The following is a 24,873-nucleotide window of genomic DNA, read 5'->3' as shown; positions in this document are numbered from 1 at the left end:
CTTCTGTTTTCCACCAAGAGTTCATAGTCTTAGCTTTTACATTTAGGTCTTTGATCCACTTTGAAATAATGTTTGTGTGTGGTGTAAGGTAAGGGCCCAACTTTATTCTTTTGTATGTGGATACTCAATTTTCTAAAAACCATTTCTTAAAAAAAAATGCTTTTATTGATTTTAGAGAAAGGGAGAGAGATAGAAACATCAATGACAAGAGAAACACTGATCAGCTGCCTCCTACACGCTGTTACTGGGGACTGAACCTGCAACCTGGACATGTGCCCTGACTGGGAATTGAACCGGTAATCTCCTGGTTCATGGGTCAAAGCTCAACCATTGAGCCACACTAGCTGAGCTCAAGACCATTTCTTGAAGAGACTGTCCTTTCCTCATGAATGAGTGGCACCCTTGCCGAAAACCATTTGACCATATAGCAGAGGGTTTATTTCTGGGTTCTCTATTCCACTATGCTGTTCTACATGACTGTCTTTATGCCAGCACCATGCTGATTTTATTATTGTAACTTTGTGCAAGTTTTAAAATCAGAAAGTGTAAGACCTCCTACTTTGTTCATCTTTTTTGAAGATTGCTTTGGCTATCAGGGTCCTGTGAGATTCCATGTGGATTTTAGGATGGATTTTCTTATTTTTGGAAAAAAATACTGTCAGAATTTTAACAGGGATTGCATTGAGCCTGTAGGTTCCTTTGGGCAGCACTGACATCTGAACAATGTTCATCTTCCGACCCACAAACACAGGTGTCTTTCTATTTGTGTTTTCTTTAATATCTTTCACAACGTTGTGTAGGTTTCAATGTCCAAGTCTTTCACCTCTTTGGTTAAGTTAATTCCTAAGTATTTTATTCTTTTTAGGAGCATCACACTTTTATTTAAGATTCTGAAATATCAGAAACTACCTTAATTCAAAGGGATTATATCACAGTAAAAAACTACACCCATAAAAAATATTTAGCGGGACCAGCGTGGCTCAGTGGTTGAGTGTCGACCCATGAACCAGGAGGTCACGGTTCGATTCCCAGTCAGGGCACATGTCCAGGATACGGGCTGGATCCCCAGTGTGGGGCAGGCAGGAGGCAGCTGATGGATGATTCTTTCTTATCACTGATGCTTCTATCTTTTTCTCCCTCTCCCTTCCTCTGTGAAATCCCTAAAAATATTTTTAAAATATTTATAAATTTTTAAAATGAAAATAAGTGAGGAGGTGTAATTTTTCAGAAATAGTATAATCATAAAAAATACTCCCCAAATATCGACAGTAGTCACTGTTGAGTGTTATAGCTAGAAATGTTTTTTTCTTTCTGAAACCCCTCTATATTTTTTCAGTATTGCTAAAGTAAGCATATAATGCTTTCATGAAAATTAAAAGTAATTATTTTTGAAAAAACAGAGATTAAGTTACAGCAGGGAGAATCCCTCACTGACTGCTGCCTCTCAGCAGTAGGCTAATAATAGAGAAAGGACTGTGATGGGAAGCCAGGCAACAGGATAAAAAGATCTTTTGTAATGCACAAAGGAGATCATGTATGTAAAAACACAAAAATTAGCCTCATCAGGTGTGACAAACTGAACCAACAAGTTAGAGCAGCCGTGGGCAAACTACGGCCCACGGGCCGAATCCGGCCCGTTTGAAATGAATAAAACTAAAAAAAAAAAAGACCGTACCCTTTTATGAAATGATGTTTACTTTGAATTTATATTAGTTCACACAAACACTCCAACCATGCTTTTGTTCCGGCCCTCCGGTCCAGTTTAAGAACCCATTGTGGCCCTCGAGTCAAAAAGTTTGCCCACCCCTGAGTTAGAGGATGTCAACTCCGTCTTGTAGGATCAGGTATTGGACAACTTCTTTTACTGCAAGGCTGTCGCTGCTGCTTGGAATCTACATGCTTATCTAGGCTATCAGGGCTCAGTCCCTCCCTGATGAAGCAAAGAATCAGCAGTGCCACCTAGGACAGGCATGAACGCAGTCCTCTTCCTGGCACTGGGAGAGGCCGACTTGAACAACCCTGGGGCTGGAGGTCCTTCCCCATTATGTGATCTCCCTACTCCTCGCTTGTTAGGAGTAAACGACTCTGCTGAGGTGAAATGGAGAGCTCAGAAAAAAGCAGCTGTGACCCATGCAGGATCCAACCACACATGGTCACTCTGGCTGTGACAGGTGAGTGCAGGCAGCAGGGGACACTGGTGTGCTTTAGAAGAAGCTCCCAGGCTTCAGTGGGGGGTGTGGCAGAGCCACAGAAGGGCTCTTGGCTCGGACTAACCCCTCCAGGAGGCCTTCCTCTTCCCTCCCTGCCCAGGCCCTAGTGCTCTGCACAGAAGTGTGCAACCAAAGTTAGTAAGTGAATGATCAAGCAATAATGCCCAATTCTAACTCTACAAAGCTCTCTTATTACTCTTAAATGCCTTCCCTGTAGCACAGAACTCAGAGAACTGTGCCACCTGATGACCTGGAGAACCACCACCCCCAACACAGAAGTCAGGGCCAGTCTCTCAGCGTGCACTCCAGCCGCTTGATGGGCCCTCCTTGCCCTCTGTGGCCTCACCGCCTATCTGTGACATCAGCCCCTCCCCTCCTTCATCCAGGCGCACTGGGAAGGGCTTGAGCTAACGCTGAGGACAGGGGCTTATGGCTCAGGGCAGTGCGCCTTCCAGAAAGGAAGGTGGGCAAACAGTCCCAGGTCTCAATGCGTTCCCACGGGACATTACAGACACTGCATCTCTGAACTGCTCCAAAATGAAGGTTCAGAAAGGAATTATCCTTTATTCTCTGTCACTTCATTTTGGTCTTTATTTAAAAAACAAATGGCTTATAAACACCTCCCACTGGTTTTATTTCTAGGGAGCATTTCTGAATAAAACTTTCAAATTTTCGTTTCTAAATTCAGCAAAGGCGTTATTTTTCACGTCCCCAGTAATTCTGTAGGCAAATTAAATGTGCTCCATTTTAGTGGGGAAGTTTTACGGCTGTTTCATTAGGAGGCAGCTGTCTTTTTGGACCTAGACAACAGGCATCTTAACCGCAGGCACTGGCACTGTAACTGCTTTAACTGGAAACTCTGACTGTGGCGATGTATGTTTTGTCGGTAAGAATCTAACCTAAAAAATTTGGCTTCACTTACAGTTTAAAATAGACTTTTTCCTTAGGCAAATCAAGGCTACCTGGCATTCAGCTGTGTTCAAAGGTTGCCACAGGACTTTCTGATGCCAACAGCAAGGACAAAGGGACAGACACTTGTCCTGTTGATGGGAGAAAGTCTTGTGAGTGATTAGAAGGGTGGACCAGGTCATCCCCAGGTCAGGCCGGCAGAAGGCAGTGAAGTGGACGGACCGAAGTTTCCCTGAGCGCTGTTAGGGGACCTGGGCTGGGGAGCCTGCAAAGTCAGGCAGGTCCCTATAGCCCTTCCTTGATCTGAGGCGGGAAACCCACACAGAGTAGACAGAACATGTGACTGACTGAAGGGCTTCCGTGTCAACTTTCAATGACAAATCCGTTTTACAAAGAACCTGAGGCAGGGGGAGTGATGAATCTGGATGGGTTCTAGTTGACCTACAGAGGGGACACCACAGCAATTCTGTGGAAAAGAATAGACAGGGGCCTGAAGTGCTTTCCATTCCTTAGTCAAACGTGCTTCTGGGGCTCTTGGTGGATGTTGGAGTGGGCACCACAACAAACATGCAGACAGCCTCTGCCCATGGGGATGCTCCAGACGTGTGGTGGGCGAAGCCGTGTGTGCAGATTGCTCTGCAACCTGAGTGTCTATAATGAATGAGGTCCATCCACACAGAGGATGCCACCCAGCCTTAAAAAGGAAGGAGATTCTGACAGATGCTACAATGTGGATGAGCCTTGTGGACATCATGCTCAGTGTAATAAGCCATTCACCAAAGGACAAACACTGTATGATCCACTTATGAGGGACCTAGGGGAGTCAAAATCAGGGACAGGTGGTGGATGCCAGGGGCTAGGAGGATGGATTAATAGCACAGGGGTCCTAATCGGTTTGGCTCAGTGGATACAGTGCTGGCCTGCGGACTGAAGGGTCCCAGGTTCGATTCTGGTCAAGGGCATGTACCTTGGTTGTGGGCACATCCCCAGTTGGGGGTGTACAGAAGGCAGCTGATTGATGTTTCTCTCTTATCGATGTTTCTAACTCTCTATCCCTCTCCCTTCCTCTCTGTAAAAAAACCCAATAAAATATATTTTTAAAAAACAGCACAGGGTTTTGGTGAGGATGGTGAATAGACAACAGTGATGGGCATTGTGAATATATTTAATGCTACTAAATTGAACACTTAAGAATGGTAAAAATGATACATATTATTTTTATTTATTTTTTTAAAATATATTTTATTGATTTTCTACAGAGAGGAAGGGAGAGAGATAGAGAGTTAGAAACATCGATGAGAGAGGAACATCGATCAGCTGCCTCCTGCACATCTCCCACTGGGGATGTGCCCGCAACCCAGGTACATGCCCTTGACCAGAATCGAACCTGGGACCCCTCAGTCCGCAGGCCGACGCTCCATCCACTGAGCCAAACCGGTTTTCGGCAAAATGATACATATTATGCTTTGTATATTTACTAGAGGAGACAGAACCAGCGGCGGGGAGACCACCTTTGGGGGAGCAGGGCACCAAGGAAACTCAGGGCCATAGGGCCCCAGAGGGACTGGAAAGATGATGGGATCATTCTAGGAACAGTGTGTGTGTGTGTGTGTGTGTGAGAGAGAGAGAGAGAGAGAGAGAGAGAGAGAGAGAGAGAGAGAGAGAGAAAGAGAGAGAGAATGAGAATGAGAGAATATGTAAGGTGCTGGGAGAAATCCAGGTGAGGTTTGGGGAAGGCTGAGTTAAACATTCAATTTGTGATTACAGCTGCCAGCTGACACCAAACCCCAGGTTCTGCCCAGAGGGTCTTGCAGAGTATGACAAGCAGAGGCCTGAGACTCACCCTGGAGTAACAGCCACATCTGTGGCCCAATAAGAATGGGCTGGGCTGGCTATGGCTTGCCGCTGGGCTAGACTGTCAGACATGAGACCACCTCTCACTTATTCATAAGAGCAGCCCTGGTTGTACCTCTGCTGCCCAGCTGCTGGCAGAACGCAGTCAAGAGGGGCCAGAATGAGGTACATTATTGTCCTGACCACCACCCCATGTTCCACACAACCCAGGTGGCCAGTAAATATTTGCTGGGAACTGGCACCTGCGTCACCAGACCCAAGGCTCCTTCCCTTCATTACTGTGTCAGGAGAAGACACAGAACTCAAAACACAATAGAAGACACGCCTAGACCAGAGGAGAAAAGACTGATGAAAGCTCTGGGAACTTCTCTCCATTTCTGTTATTCTTCAACTAATGGGCAAGAGGATAAGTTCTTCTAATTCATTTTTAGGCAGGAAAACAATCCACATGGTGGCAAAACTTTCAACTATATAAGAAGAAAGGTTGTGTTGAATGATTTTGAAGTATTATATTTTCACAAAAGGGGGGGGGGGATAAAATTTTAACTGCCATTCAAAAGCCAATTTAAAAAAATTCTAGTAAATTCTCCCAACAAAGTGGCAACTTCTTTCCCAAAACACCAAATACTTAGCAACTAAATTTCTGCCCCATGGTTTTCAGTTAATTTTATTAAGTCCCACCTTGTTCTATTATAACTCTGACTTCTCCCAGGCCTTTCTTTTCTAAAATAGGGAGAATGCCTCAAGAAATAGAGTCCATAATTAATTTAATCCCCCATAAGTCACTTAAAGAAGTGGTCTCTTCAGTTTCCCTTATTATTAACCTTTTGCATTAGTGTGGTACATTTGTTACAATTCATGAACATTTTTATTAACTAAAAACGATTTACATTAGGGTTCACTCTGGGTTGTACATCCCGTGGGTTTTGACAAATGCAAAATGCCATCTGTGTAGTCACCATTATAGTATCACAGAGAAGTTTCACTGCTTTAAAACTCTCCTGCACTACTGTCTTCTCTTTTTTTAAATCCTTATCCAAGAACATGCTCATTGATTTTAGAAAGGGAGGGAGGGGGAAGAGGGGAGGGGGAGTGGAACAGAGAGAGAAACATTGATGTGAGAGAAAACATCAATCGCTTGCCTTCAGTGCGCCCCCCTCACACCTGGGAATTAAACCCAAAACCTTTTGGTACGTGGGATAAAAACCCCAACCAACCGAACCACACTGGCCAGGGCAGCCACTGATCTTTTTACTGTCCCCATAGTTTTGCCTTTTCCAGAATGTCATATACTTGGAATCATACAGAATGCAGCCTTGGCTTCTTTCCCTTAGTAATATGCGTTTAAGATTCCTCCATGTCTTTTCATGGCCTGATAGCTAATTTCTTTTTATTGCTGAACAACATTCCATCGTCTGGATGGACCACAGCTTATTTATCCTTTCAACACCTGAAGGATATCTTGGAGGGTGGCTTCCAAATTTTGGAAATTATGAAAAAAGTATGGCATAGTTTTTTAATCTCTCCAAATTCTTGCATAAAATCATCCAGAGCAACTAAGATGGCAAAACTAGAAGCCCGTGGTCAACATCTATAACAGAATTAGCTGACAATGAGCATATGGGGCTAGACTACCAGCAGCTATAAGACCTGCGTGATATCAGCGTCTGCAAGGAAGATGGCAGAGAAGCCCGGCTGGCCTGTGGAGTGATAGCACAGAAACACTCACACAGAGAGCTGGGGGAGCCCACTGAGAACAGCACTGCAAACAAAAGCGGCTGTACCCTCCAGGGGTGAGAGCAACATGGCCATGGCTAAGTCTGAAGGGGCTGAACCTGTCTGAGCCCGGGAACCCTTCAAACTCAGCAGCTGAGGTTCCCTTTCAGAACTAGGCCACACTGGGGAGAAACTGCTGGGAAGAGAATCCCAATTGAGCAGCAGGGACAGAGAGGAAATGGGAAAAGTAGGTCCAGTTAGAAAAGACTGAATCAGGGCACTAAGAAGGTGAGCTGCCATATTTTTGAAAATTTCACAAAAATAACCTAAGCTAGAGCTCTAGAACCCAACCCTCCTCTCTAATCTCCTCCCCGCTCTCAATAGGAGGGATCAAAGTCAAGTCCCACACAGAGTGATTATAAGGAAAAGAACAAGGAACAGGTTGACATCTCTGCAGACAGTAAAAGCATGTCAGAAAGACATCCCACAAAAGATATTAAAACTACAACTTAATGCTTCAAGACAAGCCAAAGACATTAATGGAATAATATAATGTGTGAAAGGACGACATGAATTTTTAATAGAAAAACTCAGAAATAGGTACTATAACTCTGTAAATAATTAAAAATAAAATATAAATAATTTCAGAAGTGAAAATTAACGGCAAGAAATACAAGAGCCAATAAACGCAATGTAAAATGCCTTACAAGGAACAGTACATGAAAAAGAAAAATAATTTAAAGGAAGAAGAAATGAAAAGCACAAAGAGAGAAACAACAAAAATAAAAAGAGGCAAAGAAGATTCACTATTTATACAACAGGAGTCGCCACAGGAGAAAATGAAAGCACGAAAACAGAACAAATCCTCAAAATAATAATCCAAGAAAAAGATCTGCTACTACATATAGAAAGACATGACAGTCATGAGGGAAACTAACGCAGAATGAGACAGTCTGAAATTGGACTCTTTAGGCATGAAAGCAAAAAGACCAAGTAACCTGTAAGAGACAGAAAATTAAAGTGACATCAGCTTCTGACAGCAATGCTTTCTTACAGAGGAAATGGAGGGACAGCCCTAAGACTCTCATAAAAAGAAAAAATCAGCCCGGGATTTCCTAGCCAGACATTCTTTGGAGTTGAAACCTACTCGAGAGGAGGAGTGTCGGCATGGAGCCTGGTGTGGAACACAAATGATACACTCAGGTGGGAGTGAAGTTTGCACAGACTGGGAGGGCGAGGACAGTCTGCAATGGCTACGTGTCTGACAATGAGCAGAGAGCAAAACCATAAAAAGGGGGGGAGGGGGAAGAAAATTTAAAAATGCAAAAAATTTTAACCTTTTAATCATCACATTGGTTATATTGGTTTTATTTTACTGAGAATATTTTGTGTGTAATATGGGATTATCTGATATTTAAATAGATGATTATCTGATATTTAAGTTCTATGATCGCTGATGTCCTTGAGAACCAGAAATCTTGGGGTGGCTAAAAGAAGATATAAAAGACCTGTACAAAATGACCATTCTAATAGTAACAAGAATCCTAGCACCTTTACTGTGGTCTTGAAATATCATTCCCCACTAAAAGAAACCAGGACTTAGAGAAATGGCTGATTCTCAAATTTATAAGGAAATGAAAAGAGCCAAGGAAATTATGAAGAAAAAGCGGAAGGGATTACACTACCAGATATCAAGACCTACTAGGGCCCTAGCTGGTTTGCTCAGTGGATAGAGCATCGGCCTGTGGACTGAAGGGTCCCAGGTTCAATTCCGGTTAAGGGCACATGCCCGGGTTGCAGGCTCGATCCAAGTAGTTGGGGTGTAGGAGGCAGCCAATCAATGATTCTCTCTCATCACTGATGTTTCTATTTCTCTCTCCTTCTCCCTTCCTCTCTGAAATCAATAAAAATATACATATATTTAAAAAGACCTACTAGGATGGTTAGTGTTGTACTCACACAAGATGAGATAGCCCAGGAATGAATCCACACTCCGCTAGTACTTAAGTTAAGACAAAGATAACACTGCAATGAGTGAAGGAGGATCTTGTCCCCCAAGGGTGCTGTGCCAAACAGAGAGCCACCTGGAAAAACTGGAATCTGACTTCTAACACCACAACAGATACGAAAGTAATTCTATATGGACTGTACAGCTAAATGTGAAAGGTGAAATAAAGTTTTAGGGGGGAAAAAAGACTCAGGCTAACATCTTCATTACTTTGTAGCAAAGACTAATTAAAGAGGACATACAAAGTTCTCTCAATGCAATAATGTCTTTGAGAGTGAAAATTCAAAATAGAGAAGAAAATTTTCAATTCCTATATCTACAAAGGACCTATATCTAAATTCCTACAGATCTAATTTTTAAGAAATGGTACAACCTAATAGAAAGATAGGCCCAAAGACTTAAACAGGTACTTCACAAAAGAAGTTATCTGAAGAGGCCATACACCTAGAGATGTTGGACTTCATCCATCATCAATTAACTAGACATTGAAACCAGCTCACTGGAATGGCTAAAATGAAAAAGACAAGCTATAGTGGAAAAATGCATTTGCAACATATAACCAACAAAGAGTTCATATTCAGAATAAACAAAGAATTCTTTTAAAAATTTAAGAAAATGTCAGGCAGCCCAGTGGAAAACAACATTTGAAAAGATACCTGACCTCATCACTGAAATGCAAATTCAAACAATGAGATGGCACAATGAAATTGTGTGGTACTGATATATAGCAGGCATACAGAGCCATGGAATAAAACTGAGAGCCCAGAATGAGCAGAGAGCAAAACCATAAAAAGGGGAAGGGGGAGAAATCAACCTTTACATTTATGGTCACTTGGTTTCTGACAAGCTGCCAAGACAACTCCATGGGGAAAGAGTCGCTTTTGCAATAAATGGTGCTGGGACAACTGGAGTTGCACGGGCAGTAAGATGAATTGGTACTTCTATTTCACATTATACTGAAAGTGGATCACAGACCTAAATATAAAACTATAAAACTTCTAAAGAAAACACGGGAAAAAACACTCTGTGTCCTTGTGTTAGGCAAAGAGTTCTCATATACAACAACAAAATCAAGATCTATAAAAGAAAATCATGATAAATTGGGCTTCATCAAAATTTAAAACTTTTATGCTACAAAGACACACAAAAGAGTGGAAAAATAAGAGATCAACGGAAGGACTTGTATGCATGCATATAAGCATAACCAAGGGACACAAGACACTGGGGGGTAGGGGAGGCCGGGGGAAGGTCAAGGGCAAAAAAAAAGAGACATAGGTAATACTCTTTTGTAATACTTTAAGCAATAAAACAAAATTTAAAAAAAAAGAGTGCAAAAAGACAAGTCACAAACTGGGATAAAGTATTTGTAAATCATATAACTTATTATTGAACTAGGGGCCCAGTATACGAATTCGTGCACCTTGAAAGGAACTGTGGGCCGAGAGGCTGTGGTGGGCACAGGGGTGGGTCTCAGCCCATGCTCCGGGCCGCCACCTGGCCCCTCAGATGTGGCTGGTAGGAATGTAAAATGATGTTATATAGTTGACTCCTGAACAACATGGGTTTGAACTGCATGGATCTGCTTATATGCAAATTTTCTTCAATAAATACTATATTTTCTCTTCCTTATGGTTTTCTTAATAATATTTTATTTTCTTTAGCTTACTTTATTTTAAGAATGCAGTATATAATACATAACATGTTAACTGACTTTTTATATTACTGGTAAGGCTTCCTTCCAGTCAACAGTAGGCTATTAGTAATTAAGTTTTTGGGGAGTCGAAAGTTGTCCATGGATTTTCGACTACACAAGGGGGTTGGCAAACCTAACCCCCATGTTGTTTAAGGATCAACTGTAATCTATATGTATAAAACCCTAATATGCAAATAGACCAAACAGTGGACCATCTGAACAACCGGTCGCTATAATGTGTGCTGACCACCAGGGGGTGCACATGGAACATGGTGGGCATCAGCAGCAGGCGGATGGTGGCGCAGGTAAGCAGGGGCACCAGACCAAGGCAGGGCGCCAGTGGCTGTCATCGGGGCGAGCCTCTGGTAATTACTGAAAATTCTTTGCTCCCATGCGCCACAGTCCTGCCCAGTGCTCACACCTGCTGCCGGCGCCAGCCCCACTCGCACCTGCTACTGGATCTGGAGCCACTGCTCGCACCCGCTTGCCAGTGCCTGGCGCCGGTCCCAATCGCTCAGTGCCATCAGTGGGTGTAAGTGGTGGCTGCCAGCCCCAATCACCCCTGAGTGCTTCTCCACCTCCCCCTGCTCCTGAGGGGTGATCGGGCAGCAGCCACTGCTCGCACCCACTGCTGGCGCCGGCCCCAATCACTTTGTACCATCAGCGGGTGTGAGTGGGGCTGGTGCCATCAGTACGTGGCAACAGCGGCGGCAGGAGCGGGACTGCAGGCAGATAGGGGACTGGGGACCACGATGGGAAGGGCCAGGTGGGGGCCCGGAGCATGGGCTGAGGCCCGCCCCTGTGCCCACCACAGCCTCGCGGCCCACAGTTCCTTTCAAGGTGCACGAATTCGTACACTGGGCCCCTAGTTCAATAATAAGAGGACATCCGATTTAAAAGCTGTGATAGACATTTCAGCAAAGAAGATACAGAAATAGCTAACAGGTACATGAAAAGGTGTGTAACATTAGCAATCATTAGAGAAATACAAATTAAACTATAAGGAAGAAGATACCACTACACACCCACAAGAAAGACTATAATCCAAAAGACAGACAATTACAAGTATTAGCAAGACTGTGGACACACTGGAACCCTCAGATGTGGCTGGTAGGAATGTAAAATGATGCAACCACTTTGGAAAACAGTTTGGCAAGTTTCTTAAAAAAATGAAACATAAACTTACCATACAAGCCAGCAATTCCACTCCTAGGTATCAACCCAAGACAGGAAAATATATATTCAAACAAAGATTTGTACACGAATGTTCATAGCAGCATTATTCATTATAGCCAAAGAACAACTCAAATATCCATCAATTTGTGAATGGAAAAACAAAAGATGAGATGTTCATATAATAGAATATTATTCAGCATTAAAAAAGAAACACTGGTCTAGGGTGGCTGAATGGATAAGAAAACATGATCCATATATATGCTGTCTACAAGAGATGACCTCAGAACAAAGGATTCAACAGACTGAAAGTGAAGGGATGGAAAAAATTTTTTCAGGCAAACAGAAATGAAAAAAACAGCTGGGGTAGCAATACTTATATCTGACAAAATAGACCTCAAAGTGAAGGCCTTACCAAGAGATAAGGAAGGCCACTTCATAATACTAAAGGGATCGATACAACTAGAGGATAAAACTCTGGTAAACATATATGCACCCAATACAGGAGCACCCAGATACATAAAAAAGAAAAAAGAAACACTACTCAACATAGAGAAACCTCAAAAAATTAATACCAAGAGAAAGAACCAGATGTGAAGGACTACATACTGTATGATTTCATTGATAGGAAATGGCTAGAAAAGGCAAATCCCAAGACAGAAAGCCAATCAGTGTTGCTTGCAGCTGGGGATAGGAGTGGGGATTGATGGCAAATGGCACAAGGTGACTTTTTTTGATGGAAATATTCTAAAACAAATTGTGGTAATGGTTGCATAACAATGAGTGAATTTTACAGCATGTAAATTATGCCTCAATAAGACTAAAAAAAGTCTATGATTTGGAAAAAAAAGATAATCTATGAATACAGCTGAAGTTATATTCAGAGAAATATGCATCTTTAAATTCTTTTATTATTAAAAACAAACTAAAATAAGTGAACTCTGTACTTAACTTTAAATGAGGAAAAGAATAAAATAAAGCAAAATAGAATAATTAAAGATAAATGTGAAAATGAATGATATTGAAAACAAAATAACCAAAAGAACAAACGAGCTCAGAAGGAGACATGACCACCTCGGATGTGGAAGACATTAAAACATTCGTTAAGAACATAATGTACAAGTTAACACATGATGTACTCTAAAATGATGGAAGAAATATACAGATTTATCACTGAGAAAAGCACTAGGCTCACTGAGTTCTAAGTCGATCTTCAACCCTGTGTTGGACTTTAAGAGCACACACGCCAATCCACGTCTGATAACTGCAGCACAGTCCCTGCCACTGGACAGCAGCGTAACAGAGATGCAGGAAGCCTGCAGGCCGCCTCTGGGAAAGATCACACGAGCCAGTATCCGCACACCTTAGAGTGGATAACACACAGTAACATGAAACAGGCCAGCTCCATGTGATAAATACAGAAGCAGAAAATTAGTAAACTGAACCACATAAAAGTCACCATAGACTGTGCAATACTGAGGTTAATCCCAGTAATGTAAGGATAGTTCAAAAGCAGAAAATCTATTCACACACAATTACTATGTTAACATCTTTTGGCGAGAAATCATATGGCATCAGATAAAACTCAGCAATAGTGCACGGCACCAACCAGCCAGCACAGGCGGTAACAGCCATGTGAAGGTAGACCACGGACCATCACACTCTGGGTTGAGGCCATTTACCAGAAACCAAGAGCCATTTTCACAAGAAACCAGGAAATGCTGAAACCTTTTACCAAAATGGGAGAAAACAGGGAGGCCTGCTCTCATCTCTGATATCTATGTTTTACTGGTGCTAAAGTTAAAATAACTAGTATATATTGGTATAAATGTTGGAGGAAAGATAAAAGTAACTATAAATGACAGAACTATATATGCAAACTGTAGTAAAAAAATTACTAAGATTAATAAGAAAATTTGGTAAGATAATAGAGTAAGAAAATGTTAAAAAACCAACAGCCTTTCTTTAGATTAGTAAGAACTAATTGGAGGCAGAAATTAAAAAAATATAACCCAGTCAGAAGAGTAACAAAAACTATAAAGTACTTATGAATAAATTTAATGAAAAGGTAGCAACTTAAAAGAAAATCACAGCCCTGGCTGGTTTGGCTCAGTGGATAGAGTGTCAGCCTGTGGACTGACGGGTCCCAGGTTTGATTCCGGTCAAGGGCATGTACTTCAGTTGCGGGCACATCTCCAGTAGGGGGTGTGCAGGAGGCAGCTGTTTCTCTCTCATCGACGTTTCTAACTCTCTATCCCTCTCCCTTCCTCTCTGTAAAAAGTCAATAAAATATATTTGTTTAAAAAAAAAAAAGAAAATCACAAGATCCAGAAAAATGGAAGCGATATATCATCTTCTGCAATGGGAAAAGAATATGATAAAAATGTCAATCAATCTTCCCCAAATTAACATACAACTTCAATGTTATTCCAATCAACTCCTATTTTTCTGAATTAGACAAAATTATTTTAACATATATGCAGAAGCACTTACGTTTCAGAGTAGCCAGGAAAGACTAATCAAACAAGATCAGTGAAGGGAACTGACTTGACCAGTATGAATTCCCTGGATATGTGGATACACAACAGAAAACTGATCCCTCTGGGAATAGTGCAAGCAGACTACATGCCGTTCTTACTTGGTATAAAGAAAAACAGAGAAAAGGGAGGTTGAGAATCACAAACTGAGACCTGGAGAAAGAGGGTTGCGCAGAGAAGCAAAGGAAGCCACAGGGCTGGGCCTCTGCATGGTGCCCTGAGGGCGAGCATAAGCCCTAATGACAGAAGCCTAGCCTAATACTTATGATGGGTATTAGGGATGGGGCTTGGACAGAGAAGGCTCAATAATGGTTATGGGACACCTTCTCCACCACAGACATCTCATGTATGGTGGCCAGCGTCCTAAGGGTACTGGAAGGAGTCATGGGCACACACTCCTTTTCTCACTGGCTGTTTCCCACCTTGGGACAGGATGTTGGCTCCAGCAGAGCAGACTCTGGTTTTTATTTAATGCTGTACCCCAGAACCTAGAACAAGGCCTGTTTTTGTAGTTACTCAATACAGTATTTGCTAAATGAATGAATAACCCCAGAAAGGCATGGACTATTTGGGAGGGAAAGACTCCTCAAAAATGACTTAGGATGTATATTATCTACCACAAAGCTAAACCAAACAAAAGTCAGATACAAGCTCTATAAACTGTACCGAGTGGATTCCTAGCAACCCAGGAGCAGGAAGTGCATCCAAGAATCCATAAGTTCCTCCCTCCACCAACCTTTCACTCCCTCCCTTCCTCCATGCCTCCCTGAATCCCACTGGCCTGCACATCTGCACCAAGCTCCTAAGTTCATAAGAAATGAAAATTCATTGTAAAAGACCCATTATTATGTACTTGAGATATGAAAAATGTCTGATGTTTCCTTTACGTATTACACTAGTCTTAGATTTAGAAAATACAAAGTTTTCCAGATGTTCACATTTGGCTTTGGGGTCCTTACCCTATTTTCTTTGATAAGGTTTTATGGACTTCAATCTCAAAATCTCCTGGAGGACCACTTTTAGGGCTGAACACCCTCAGGTAGAAAGGGGTAACTGTGCCATTTGGGGGAAATTCAAAGCAAAGAGCTCTATTCCCTGACTCCTCTCAATCAGGAAATCCCTGGGTAGAGTAATCCCCAATGACTCATAGGAGAAGTCCATCAAGGACTATAATTCCAGTCCTCATTCCTCCACCACCAGAAAAACCAAGGGATTCTACCATAGTCTTCACAATTACTCGACTTGGGGTGGCTACTTTATGAGCTGAGGAGTTCTGAGACAGATGAAAGAGAAGAATTACTTAAAAGAAAAATTGGCTAGCTTAATTATAATTAATATGAGAAGCTTTTAAGTCTTTCTTCTTTTACTTTTTAGTATATTATACCTACAATACATTTATGGTTAGATTTTTATCTTAAGTAGCTCTGGAGTTTAAAGTATTGGTTGGGTAAATAAGTTAATGGCATTCAATCTAAACAAAAACTCCATAAAGAAGAAAAGAGGACCCTACAGAATATAAACACAGTAAAGGTATAAAAAGCTAGCAAACTATCAAAACATTACTCCTCCATAAATAGCCAAAATTTAATTTTAAAAAACAAATAATAAAAATTACCTTTTAAAGATTGTAGTTTTTGAAGTTCTCTATCACTGCTGGCGCTAAACCTGGAGGAATTTTGCCGTTTGTCTTTCTTCACTATGGGCTGAACGGCTGGCACCTTAATTTTACCAGATACTGTAGACGAGACAGAACCAACGCTGCTTTTCCTGCTGGAAATCTATTTACAAAATAAAAACAAAAACAAATGAATATGTCAAATGATTTTATTTTATAGCACAATTAGACTATGGAAAAAATGTATAAAAGTTCCACTTGGGGCAGTGCCTTCCACTCACAGTTTCTGGACTGTGAGGCTCCATCCACCTCTGGCAATGCTCGATTTGGAGAGATCACAGGTCTACCTAATTTCCTTTATCTTCCTTTTGACTTTTAAATATTTACCATACAGACTGGTATGAAATGGCTGGTGATAATGACCCTCCAAAGATGTCCACACCCTAATCCCGGGACCTCACTTGGGCAAATGAACTCTGCAGATGTGATGAGGTGAAGGGTCCTGTGGTAGCAGGTGAACTCCAGGTAACCACACAGGTCTTCATAAGACAGAAGGCAATGAGATGACAAAGCAGAGGTCAGAGAGGGGCTGGCGTGCGCCACACTGCTGGCTTTGAAGATGGAGGAAGGGACCATGAGTCAAGGAGTGCAGGCAGCTTCTAAAAGTTGGGAAAGGCAAGCAAACAAACTCTTCTCTAGAGCTTCCAGAGGAACTATCCATGCCGACACCTTAATTTTGGCCCCATTTCAGATTACTGACCTCTAGAACTGTAAGATAGAAAATTGATGATCTTTTAAGCCAGTAAGTTTGTGGTCGTTGGTGCAGCAGCAATAGGAAACTAATTTGCTGAGCAGCTCATAAATGACAAGTTTCCCTGCTAGCTCACCACTCAGCCTCAAGACTCAGGGGAGGCTACAGGAGAGCCTCGGAAAATGCTTTCTAGCTGCTCTCTCCTCGCATTCACCTCTGGGCTCCAGAGACAGTGCTTGTCTCCAGACTGCATCACCATGGCTGGGCTGTCCCATGACACGCAGTCCGCCTGCAAGGTGAGGGGCAGCACACATACTCAAGCAGAGGTGGATGCGTGCTGAGGGCACACACAGCAGAACGGGCCCCCTATCTTCCAGGTAGGCCTAAGGGGACCAGCTGGCACAGGGAGCCCTGTGGAGCTCAGCTGTGCTTGGCCAAGGCAATGACAGCTGACAGATGCACTGGTGAGTATGGACCACCCAGGTTATGTGTGCAGCGAAGGTGCTTACTCTCGCACCCTGCAATCTGCTAGAGAAATGGACTTTGTACCCATTAAACTCATCTTAGAAACACAAACCCACAAGCCCCTCCAATCACTCAGGGCCAAGGAGAGCAGACCTACCGACTCAGACCCTAACTATTTACTCTCATCCTTGACTGAAAGTTTTACTAAGAAGTAAGCACTGTTTACCTTTTACTAAGGTGCTTAAGAATGCTGAGCTCCACACGCAGATGAACCTGCACAGGGACGAGGGCCTGGGCTCCCTGCCTCCCCACATCTGAGCTTCTTCCTCAATACGGGCACCTTGGGCTCTATCTGACATTTATCATTCTCTCACGTGATCATGAAAGCATGGGTCTTTCCTCCTCGAAAACCCCATCCATCACTCTCCTCCTCCACGGGCTTCCCCATGTTAAAACTCTCCTGCTAGGTTCTCTCTACATGCCCCCAGAAAAGCCTAGTATTTACTTATTCCCGTCACAAACAGCTCCTCCCAGGAGATGTTCTTGTTTTAAATGATACACACATACAAGAGTCTAGATGGAAGTTTACATGGGACTGTTATTTTTTGTAATGCCGAATCCAGTGCTACCAACATAACCTTGGAAGATGACTGGGTCAAACCTCAACAGGTGAGCTCTCTGCTGCTCCCTGGACAGATGGCCTTCACACTACAAGTGGCAATCTGGCTAAGTCATAAAACAGAACGAAATCTGTGGTATCCACAGCCCATCGTGGGGCACAATGGGTAAGGCTCCCACTGCCTGAGAAAACAAAGTTCTCCCCAAGACCTGCTGACTCCACACATCTCCTCTCCAATAGGCTCTGCTAGTCCCACCTCCTGCGTCTCCCTCCCGAGCATTCCTCCTCAAGGCCGGCAGAGTGACTTCCAGAAAAGGCAACCTGGTCCCATCTTCCCCGTGACCCCCATTCTGTTAGGAGGGGCCAGGCCTTCCTGCGCCCTGGAGCTCTCAGCTCAGGCTTCTCCTTTGTAACCAAAGCGCTGACTTTACGCTCACTTGCTGATTACAAGGTGGATGTCTTTCCCCCAGTGAGGACTGTCAGCTCCTGGGGGACAGGCCTGTCTGGCCTAGACACCACATTGTCCAGGTCTGTGAAAAACACGGGGCCGCCCAATACATGACAGGAGTCCAAGGAACTTGCAAGGTCAGGAAAGCTCCTCTGAGAGCGTGTGCACGTGTGTTCATGTGTGCGTGCGTGTGCGTGGAGCAGTGTCCAGGCAGGTGTCATGGAGAGCCGAGAGGTTCAGCACAGCCGTAGGCCACAGCAGAGAGTCGGGCAGGCACAGAGTGGGGCTGGAGTGGCCTCAGAGCCACCAGCCCAGGTTAAAGAATGTGACCTTTACCTCAAGGGAACCTTGAAGGCAAGTGAAAGGGTCTGAGTGGGGCAATGACACAAACACATTTTCCCTTTGAAAGGCCCCTAAGGCTACAGTGTGGCATCCGGTCCGGATGGTTAGGGAAGCAGAGGAGCCACAGGAGGTTTTTCCAGTTCTCCAGACAAGAGATGAGGACGGCAAATGGAACACTGGGCAGAGCAGAGAATCGGTGGAAAAATCAAGGCGCTAGTTGACAGGATGGAATGGAAGTGGGGGATGAAGAGGACGAGGAGTCAGGGAGACCTCCCAGACCTCTGGCTGACACAGGATGGGGTGGGACAAGCCGCTGAAATAGGAAAGAAAAGCGGGGAAAGAAGCTGTGAATGTGCTGAGTCGGAGGTACTTGCATGGCGATGCCAGTGTCCTGGACGAGGAGTTCCAGTGACCTCTCTGCCTCTTCTCCACACCATTCTCCCCCTCTGTCTGTTATACCAAGTGTCATTCTCCTTGGTTACTGTCTGTCCCACCAGCTCTGGAGACAGGAAGACTGGCCTGCCCTCATATACCTTCTCCACCTTGGGTGTTGCACAGCTGGCACTCAGGAAACCATCCTCTGAGCCAAAATATCAACCTGGAGTCAACTCTCTACCTGGTCACTGAGGTCAGGGAATGAATGAGAACACCTAGTCCAAGAGCATGAAGTGAGCAGAGAGGGGTGAAGGAGGAGGTGACAGAGGGAGCTGCGGAGACCCGGTTGGCGAAGCAAACGAAGGTGGGGCATCACGAGGCAAAGGGAAGAAGCTGCTCAGGAAGGAAGGAAGGTCAATTCCACCAAATGTCACTAAAGCCAATGTCTGCTGGACTCCTATCTCACAGGCTGTGGGGGCTGAGTGAGGGAGCGGAGGATGCAGCAGGAAGACCCAGAGTATTCACAACACCTTTGAAAAGTGTGGTAGGGCCCTGGCTGGTGTGGTCAGTGGTTAGAGCATCAGCATGTGGACCGGAGGACCATGGGTTCGATTCCCAGTCAAGGGCAGGTACCTGGGTTACAGGTTCAACTCCTGGCTTGGTTGGGGTACATGCGGGAGGCAACCAATCGATGTGTCTCACTCACATCAGTCTCTCTCCTCTCTCTCTCTCTCTCCCCCTCCCTCTCTCCCTCCCTCCCCCCTCCCTTCTACTCTCTCTTGAAATCAATGGAAAAAACATCCTCTGGTGAGGATTCAGAAAAGTGTGGTGGGGAGAAGGAAGCAGGCGGGGCACCAGGGGAAGAAGCAGAGTCAGAGGATGTTGCCTGTGCATTAGGGAGAAGAGGGGTCTGAATATGCTGAATGGTGACTCAGGAGTTGTAAAATGGTCAATAAGCACATGGAAAGATGCTCGACATCATTAGCCGTCAGGGAAATGAAATGAAAACCACAGTGACATACTACTTTGCAACCACTAGGGTGGCTATAATATATACTTTTTAAATGGAAGATAAGTGATGGGGAGGATGGGGAGAAACTGGAACCCTATACACCGCTAGTAAAATGAAAAATGGTGTGAGTGCTGTGGAAAACAGGCAGTTCCTCAGTAGTTTAACACAGAGTTACCATAGGACCCAGCAATCCCACTCCTAGGTACATACCCAAAGAACTGAAAACAGGTGTTCAAACAAAAACTCGTACACTAGCTAATATTCATAGTAGCAGTACTAAAATAACCAAAGATGGAAATGACTCAAGTGTCCATCAACTGATGAAACAACTGTGTTACAGCCAAACAATGGAATATTATTCAGCCATAAAAAGGAGTGAAGTACTCACATAGGCTATGTGTGTGGTCCTTGATAACGTAATACTGAGTGAAAGAAGCCAGACACAACAAGCCCCATGTTGTATGATCCACTGACATGAAATGCCCGGAACAGGCAACTCCACAAAGAGAAGAGGCGAGGCAGTGCTGCCAGGGGCTGGGGGAAGGACTTGAAAAGTTATTGCTTAATGGGCAAGGGTTTCCTTTTGGGGTGAGGACAATGCCCTGGAACTAGACAGTGGGGATGGTTACACAATACTGTAACATACTAAATGCCACTAGTGGCAAATGTTGTGTTATGTGTATTTCACTGCATATAAGAAAGTGTTTCATCTGTTCCAGTTCAGCTTGTTCAGGAAAGCCCCCAGCCTACCCGGCCTCGCTCTGCCCCAGGCACAATCAGGAGCTTCCTTCTTCTGTTACCCCTCTGACCTCTAAATTGGCCTTAGCTCTCTCTCTCTCTGTTTTTTGTTTTCTTTAAAAAATATATTTTTATTGTTTTCAGAGAGAAAGGGATAGGGCGAGATAGAAACATCAATGAAGAGAGAGAATCATTGATTGGCTATCTCCTGCATGCCCCCTACTGGGGATCGAGCATGCAAATGTGACCTCCTTGTTCATAGGTCAGTGCTCAACTACTGAGCAACACCAGCCAGGCATCCCCCACTCCCCCATTTTTTAAAAAATATGTTTTTATTAATTTTAGAAAGAGAGAAATGGAGAGGGATAGAAAGACAGAAACATCAATGAAAGAGATACATCAATCGACTGACTCTTGCACGCCCCCTACTGGGAATCCAGAACCCAGTTGGTTCATGGGTCAAAGTTCAAGCACTGAGACACACCAGCTGGGTGGCCTTAGCTCTCTTTCTCTCACATTGGGATGGTGGGTTCCTCTCTGACAGGAAGCTGAAAGCTCAACTAGGAACCCAGTGTTGAGGCCAGTGCCAGGCACACAGCAAGGGAGGAACCACTGGAGGACGGAAGCACTAGCCTGCCATTGCTAACCAGTGCCACCCGCTGTCCCCCTTCATTCTTGGAGGCGGATGCAAACAACAGGTGCCCTGGGTGCCAAGGGACATGCCTGTTTCGAAGGCCGAATGTGCCCCGCCTGGAGGAGGCATGATCGCTGGTGGGACACTAAGTGATAAGCAACAGCTGTGCTGCTCCAGTTTAGGTGTTTACTCACAGCATGGACACTGGCTTATTTATCCCGAAATGACAAGAAAGTTTTGCAAAAAAGTATGAACATGTTTAGCTACTTGACTTGGGTAAAATCTAAAATAGACTTAGATCTTCCTTTTTTTGTCACTCCTGGAATGGAGATACCGTATGGCAGTTTTGTTTTTACCTACCGTTTGGTGAAGTGACAGATGCTCAGAGTCTACTGTAAGCCTCTATTTTTGGCTCAGTGATGGGGAATTATTTACCAAAGTCAGTGTTAGGTATCAATCCCAAATCAAAATGGCTGACCTTTTCCTGTCACTGCAAGTCGCAGCTCCCCACCACATTCAGAAGCAACTGCATTTTCTAGGCCAGATGTGGGGGCTTTGGGATGATCTGAAAAACTGTTTGAGACTCAAACTGAAGCTATCCCAATGAAGTGAGAGCTCTGCCCTTCCATAGAGGGGTTTGTCAATGTGGAGCACTGGGATCCTTGAAGCTTTGGCAGCGGGGTCTTAGGAGAGGGGGAGGGGGAGGGGAAGTGGCCAGTCCCTGGCAGGTCTGGACCCAGCAATCCCACTCCTAGGTAAATACCCAAAAGAACTAAAAAACAGGTGCTGAAATAAAAACTTGTACACTAACTTGCACAGTGCTGGGCCCACAGGGAGGTGCAGAGGCAAAAGCACTGTCTGCCTAAGGCAGGGGTGGGGAACCTTTTTTCTGCCAAAGGCCATGTGGATATTTATAACTTCATTAGTGGGCCATACAAAATTATCAACTTAGCCCTAACCGCTTTGGCTCAGTGAATAGAGCATCGGCCTACGAATTGAAGGTTCTGAGGTTAGATTCCAGTCAAGGGCATGTACCTTGGTTGCAGGCACATCCCCAGTAGGGAGTGTGCAGGAGGCAGCTGATCAATGTTTCTCTCTCATCAATGTTTCTAGCTCTCTATCCCTCTCCCTCTTCCTCTCCCTTCCTCTCTGTAAAAAAATCAATAAAAAATATTTTTTAAAAAAATTATCAACTTAAAAATTAGCCTGCCCTAGCCAGTTTGGCTCAGTGGATACAGCGTCGGCCTATGGACTGACGGGTCCCAGGTTCAATTCAGGTCAAGGGCACATGCCCGGGTTGTGGACTCGATCCCCAGTAGGGGGTGTGCAGGAGGCAGCCGATCAATGATTCTCATCATTGATGTTTCTATCTCTCTCTCCCTCTCCCTTCTTCTCTGAAATCAATAACAATAATAATAATGATAATAATAATAATAATAATAATAATAAACCCTGCTAGATTTGGTCAAACATTGAATTAACTCACCCCTAATGCCTCGGCAGGGCCAGATCAAATGATTATATAGCCTGTGGGCTGGACGCTCCCTACCCCTGGCTTAATGGGTGCCAGGCATCTTCCCAATTCTTCCACAGCAGCCAGTGTGCATGGCTGCACATTGGTAGGCAGAGAGAACAAGATTCTAGAAGCTTTTCTTCACCCTCAGGAAAAAGTGACCCACTGCAGTTTCTAAAAAGATGCATCAAACTTGCACATCCCAGTGCCTGGCAGTCACCCCCATCCCTTCAACCTTCTATATAGCCAGGCAAGAACACCCCCATAAATTCACAGTGAAAAAAAAAACAACCCAAGTGTTTGGGAGGTTTTTTGTACTTTGAGATGTTTCCTTCAAACTACAAAGTAGGCACCTGAAATTGTGACAAAGCCTCATTTCTGTATGTTTTCCCATAAAAGGGATCACTGTACTAAGCAGTACCTCTTCCCTTTCAGTCAAACAATGCAAGTCTAAATATAAACAATGAGATGTAAGACATTTATTGTTCAACTAGAGGCCTGGTGCATGAAATTTGTAAATGCATAGGGTCCCTAGGCTTGACCGGAGATCAGTGCCAATCAGGTCCCGCCCCCCCCCCCCCCACCTCCTCCTTCCTTCACCCACGCTGCCACCACTGAGAGGTTCCCCCTGCCTCCCTACCTCCTCCTTCCCTCAGTGCCCCAGGGCCACTGCTGATCACCCGCCATGTTCTGCGCCGCCCCCTGGTGGTCAGCGCACATCATAGCAAGCTATCGAACTTCTATTCTCCCGGTCGAAATCCCAAGGGGACACTCTGCATATTAGCCTTTTATATATATAGACTAGAGGCCCGGTGCACAAAAATTTGTGCACTCGAGGGGGAGGGGGATCTCTCAGCCCGGCCTGTGCCCTCTCGCAGTCTGGGACCCCTCGGGAGATAACAACATGCTGGCTTAGGCCTGTTCCCGGGTGGCAGAGGGCAGGCCCAATCCCTAGATGCAGCCCCTGGTCGGGCTCAGAGCAGGGCCAATTAGGGAGTTCGGGTGCCGCCCCCTGTCATGCACAGAGCAGGGTGGATTGGGAGGTTGCGATGCCACCCTCAGTCACGCTCAGGGTAGGGCCGATTGGGGGGTTGGGGCACCGCCCCCTGTCACACTCAAGGCAGGGTTGATGGGGAGGTTGCGGCGCCACCCTGTCACGCACAGAGCAGGGCCAATAAGGGGGTTGGGGCACTGCCCCCTGTCACGCACAGAGCAGGGCCCATCAGGGGGGTTGGGGCTCCGTACCCTGTCATGCACAGAGCAGGGCCCATCAGGGGGTTGGGGAGCTCCCCCCTGTCACGCACAGAGTAGGGCCGATAGGGGAGTTGGGGCACCACACCCTGTCACACACAGAGCAGGGCCAATGAGGGGGTTGGGCGCTGCCACTCTCACACTCAGGGCAGGGCCGATGGGGAGGTTATGGCTCTACCCTGTCACACACAGAGCAGGGCCTGTGGGGGGAGGGGCGTTGGGGCGCCGCACCCTGTCACACATAGAGCCGCAGGGCGATCAGGGGGTTGGGGAGCTCCCCCGTATCAGGCACAGAGCAGGGCTGATCAGGGGGTTGGGGCGCCTTCCCCTGTCATGAACAGAGCAGGGTGGATAGGGAGGTTGTGGCCCCGCCCCCTGTCACACACAGAGCCACAGGGCGATCAGGGGGTTTGGTTGCTGCCCCCTGTCACGCTGATCCCGGTGCCGGGAGGCATATTACCCTTTTACTATATAGGCTAGAGGCCTGGTGCATGGGTAGGGGCCGGCTGGTTTGCCCTGAAGGGTGTCCTGGATCAGGGTGGGGGTCCCCACTGGGGTGCCTGGCCAGCCTGGATGAGGGGATGATGGCTGTTTGCAGCTGGTCACACACCCTTCAGGGTGGGGGTCCCCACTGGGGTGCCTGGCCAGTCTGGGTGAGGGGCTGAGGGCTGTTTTCAGGCTGGTGGGTGACTGAAACTCCCAACCGCTCCTTTTTTTCTTTTTTTTTTTTTATTCTGGGCCAAGGCCTCTGCTGTTGAAAGCAGGTATCTGGTTTGTTTTGGTTCTATAATCGAAACACTGTATCATCTCCAGCTCTGAGATCCCGGCCGGCTGAAAGCTGGTTTCTGGGGTTTTGTTTAGCTTCTATATTTGTTACAATGTTTCAAACTGCCAGCTGAGAGGCCAGCAAGGCAGGCGGGGAACGTTGGAGTCCTCCTTCACTGAAGCAAGCAAGCCTCATGTTTGCTTCCAGCTGCCTGGCTGCCGGCTGCCATCTTGGCTGGCAGTTA

The 24,873-nt window shown here is 45.1% G+C and overlaps 1 protein-coding gene across 4 annotated transcripts in view; it reads right to left on the bottom strand.

The window, feature by feature from the left end:
• Positions 1-24,873, bottom strand: part of LOC139009144 (serine/threonine-protein phosphatase 2A 56 kDa regulatory subunit gamma isoform) — a 137,744-nt gene that overhangs the window by 102,286 nt on the left and 10,585 nt on the right. For all 4 annotated transcript variants that reach the window (XM_070413197.1, XM_070413205.1, XM_070413219.1 and 1 more), the window contains exon 3: positions 15,716-15,878. In XM_070413197.1, the coding sequence (XP_070269298.1) occupies positions 15,716-15,878 (163 nt within the window). The remainder of the gene's footprint in view (positions 1-15,715; positions 15,879-24,873) is intronic.

Source organism: Myotis yumanensis, unplaced genomic scaffold (genome assembly GCF_028538775.1).
Source record: "Myotis yumanensis isolate MYYU_CA2020_CCGP unplaced genomic scaffold, mMyoYum1.0.hap1 SCAF_1, whole genome shotgun sequence".
NCBI classification, from domain to species: domain Eukaryota; kingdom Metazoa; phylum Chordata; class Mammalia; order Chiroptera; family Vespertilionidae; genus Myotis; species Myotis yumanensis.
Note: the sequence above shows the minus strand (reverse complement) of the source record. Positions and strands in the feature narration are given on the sequence as shown.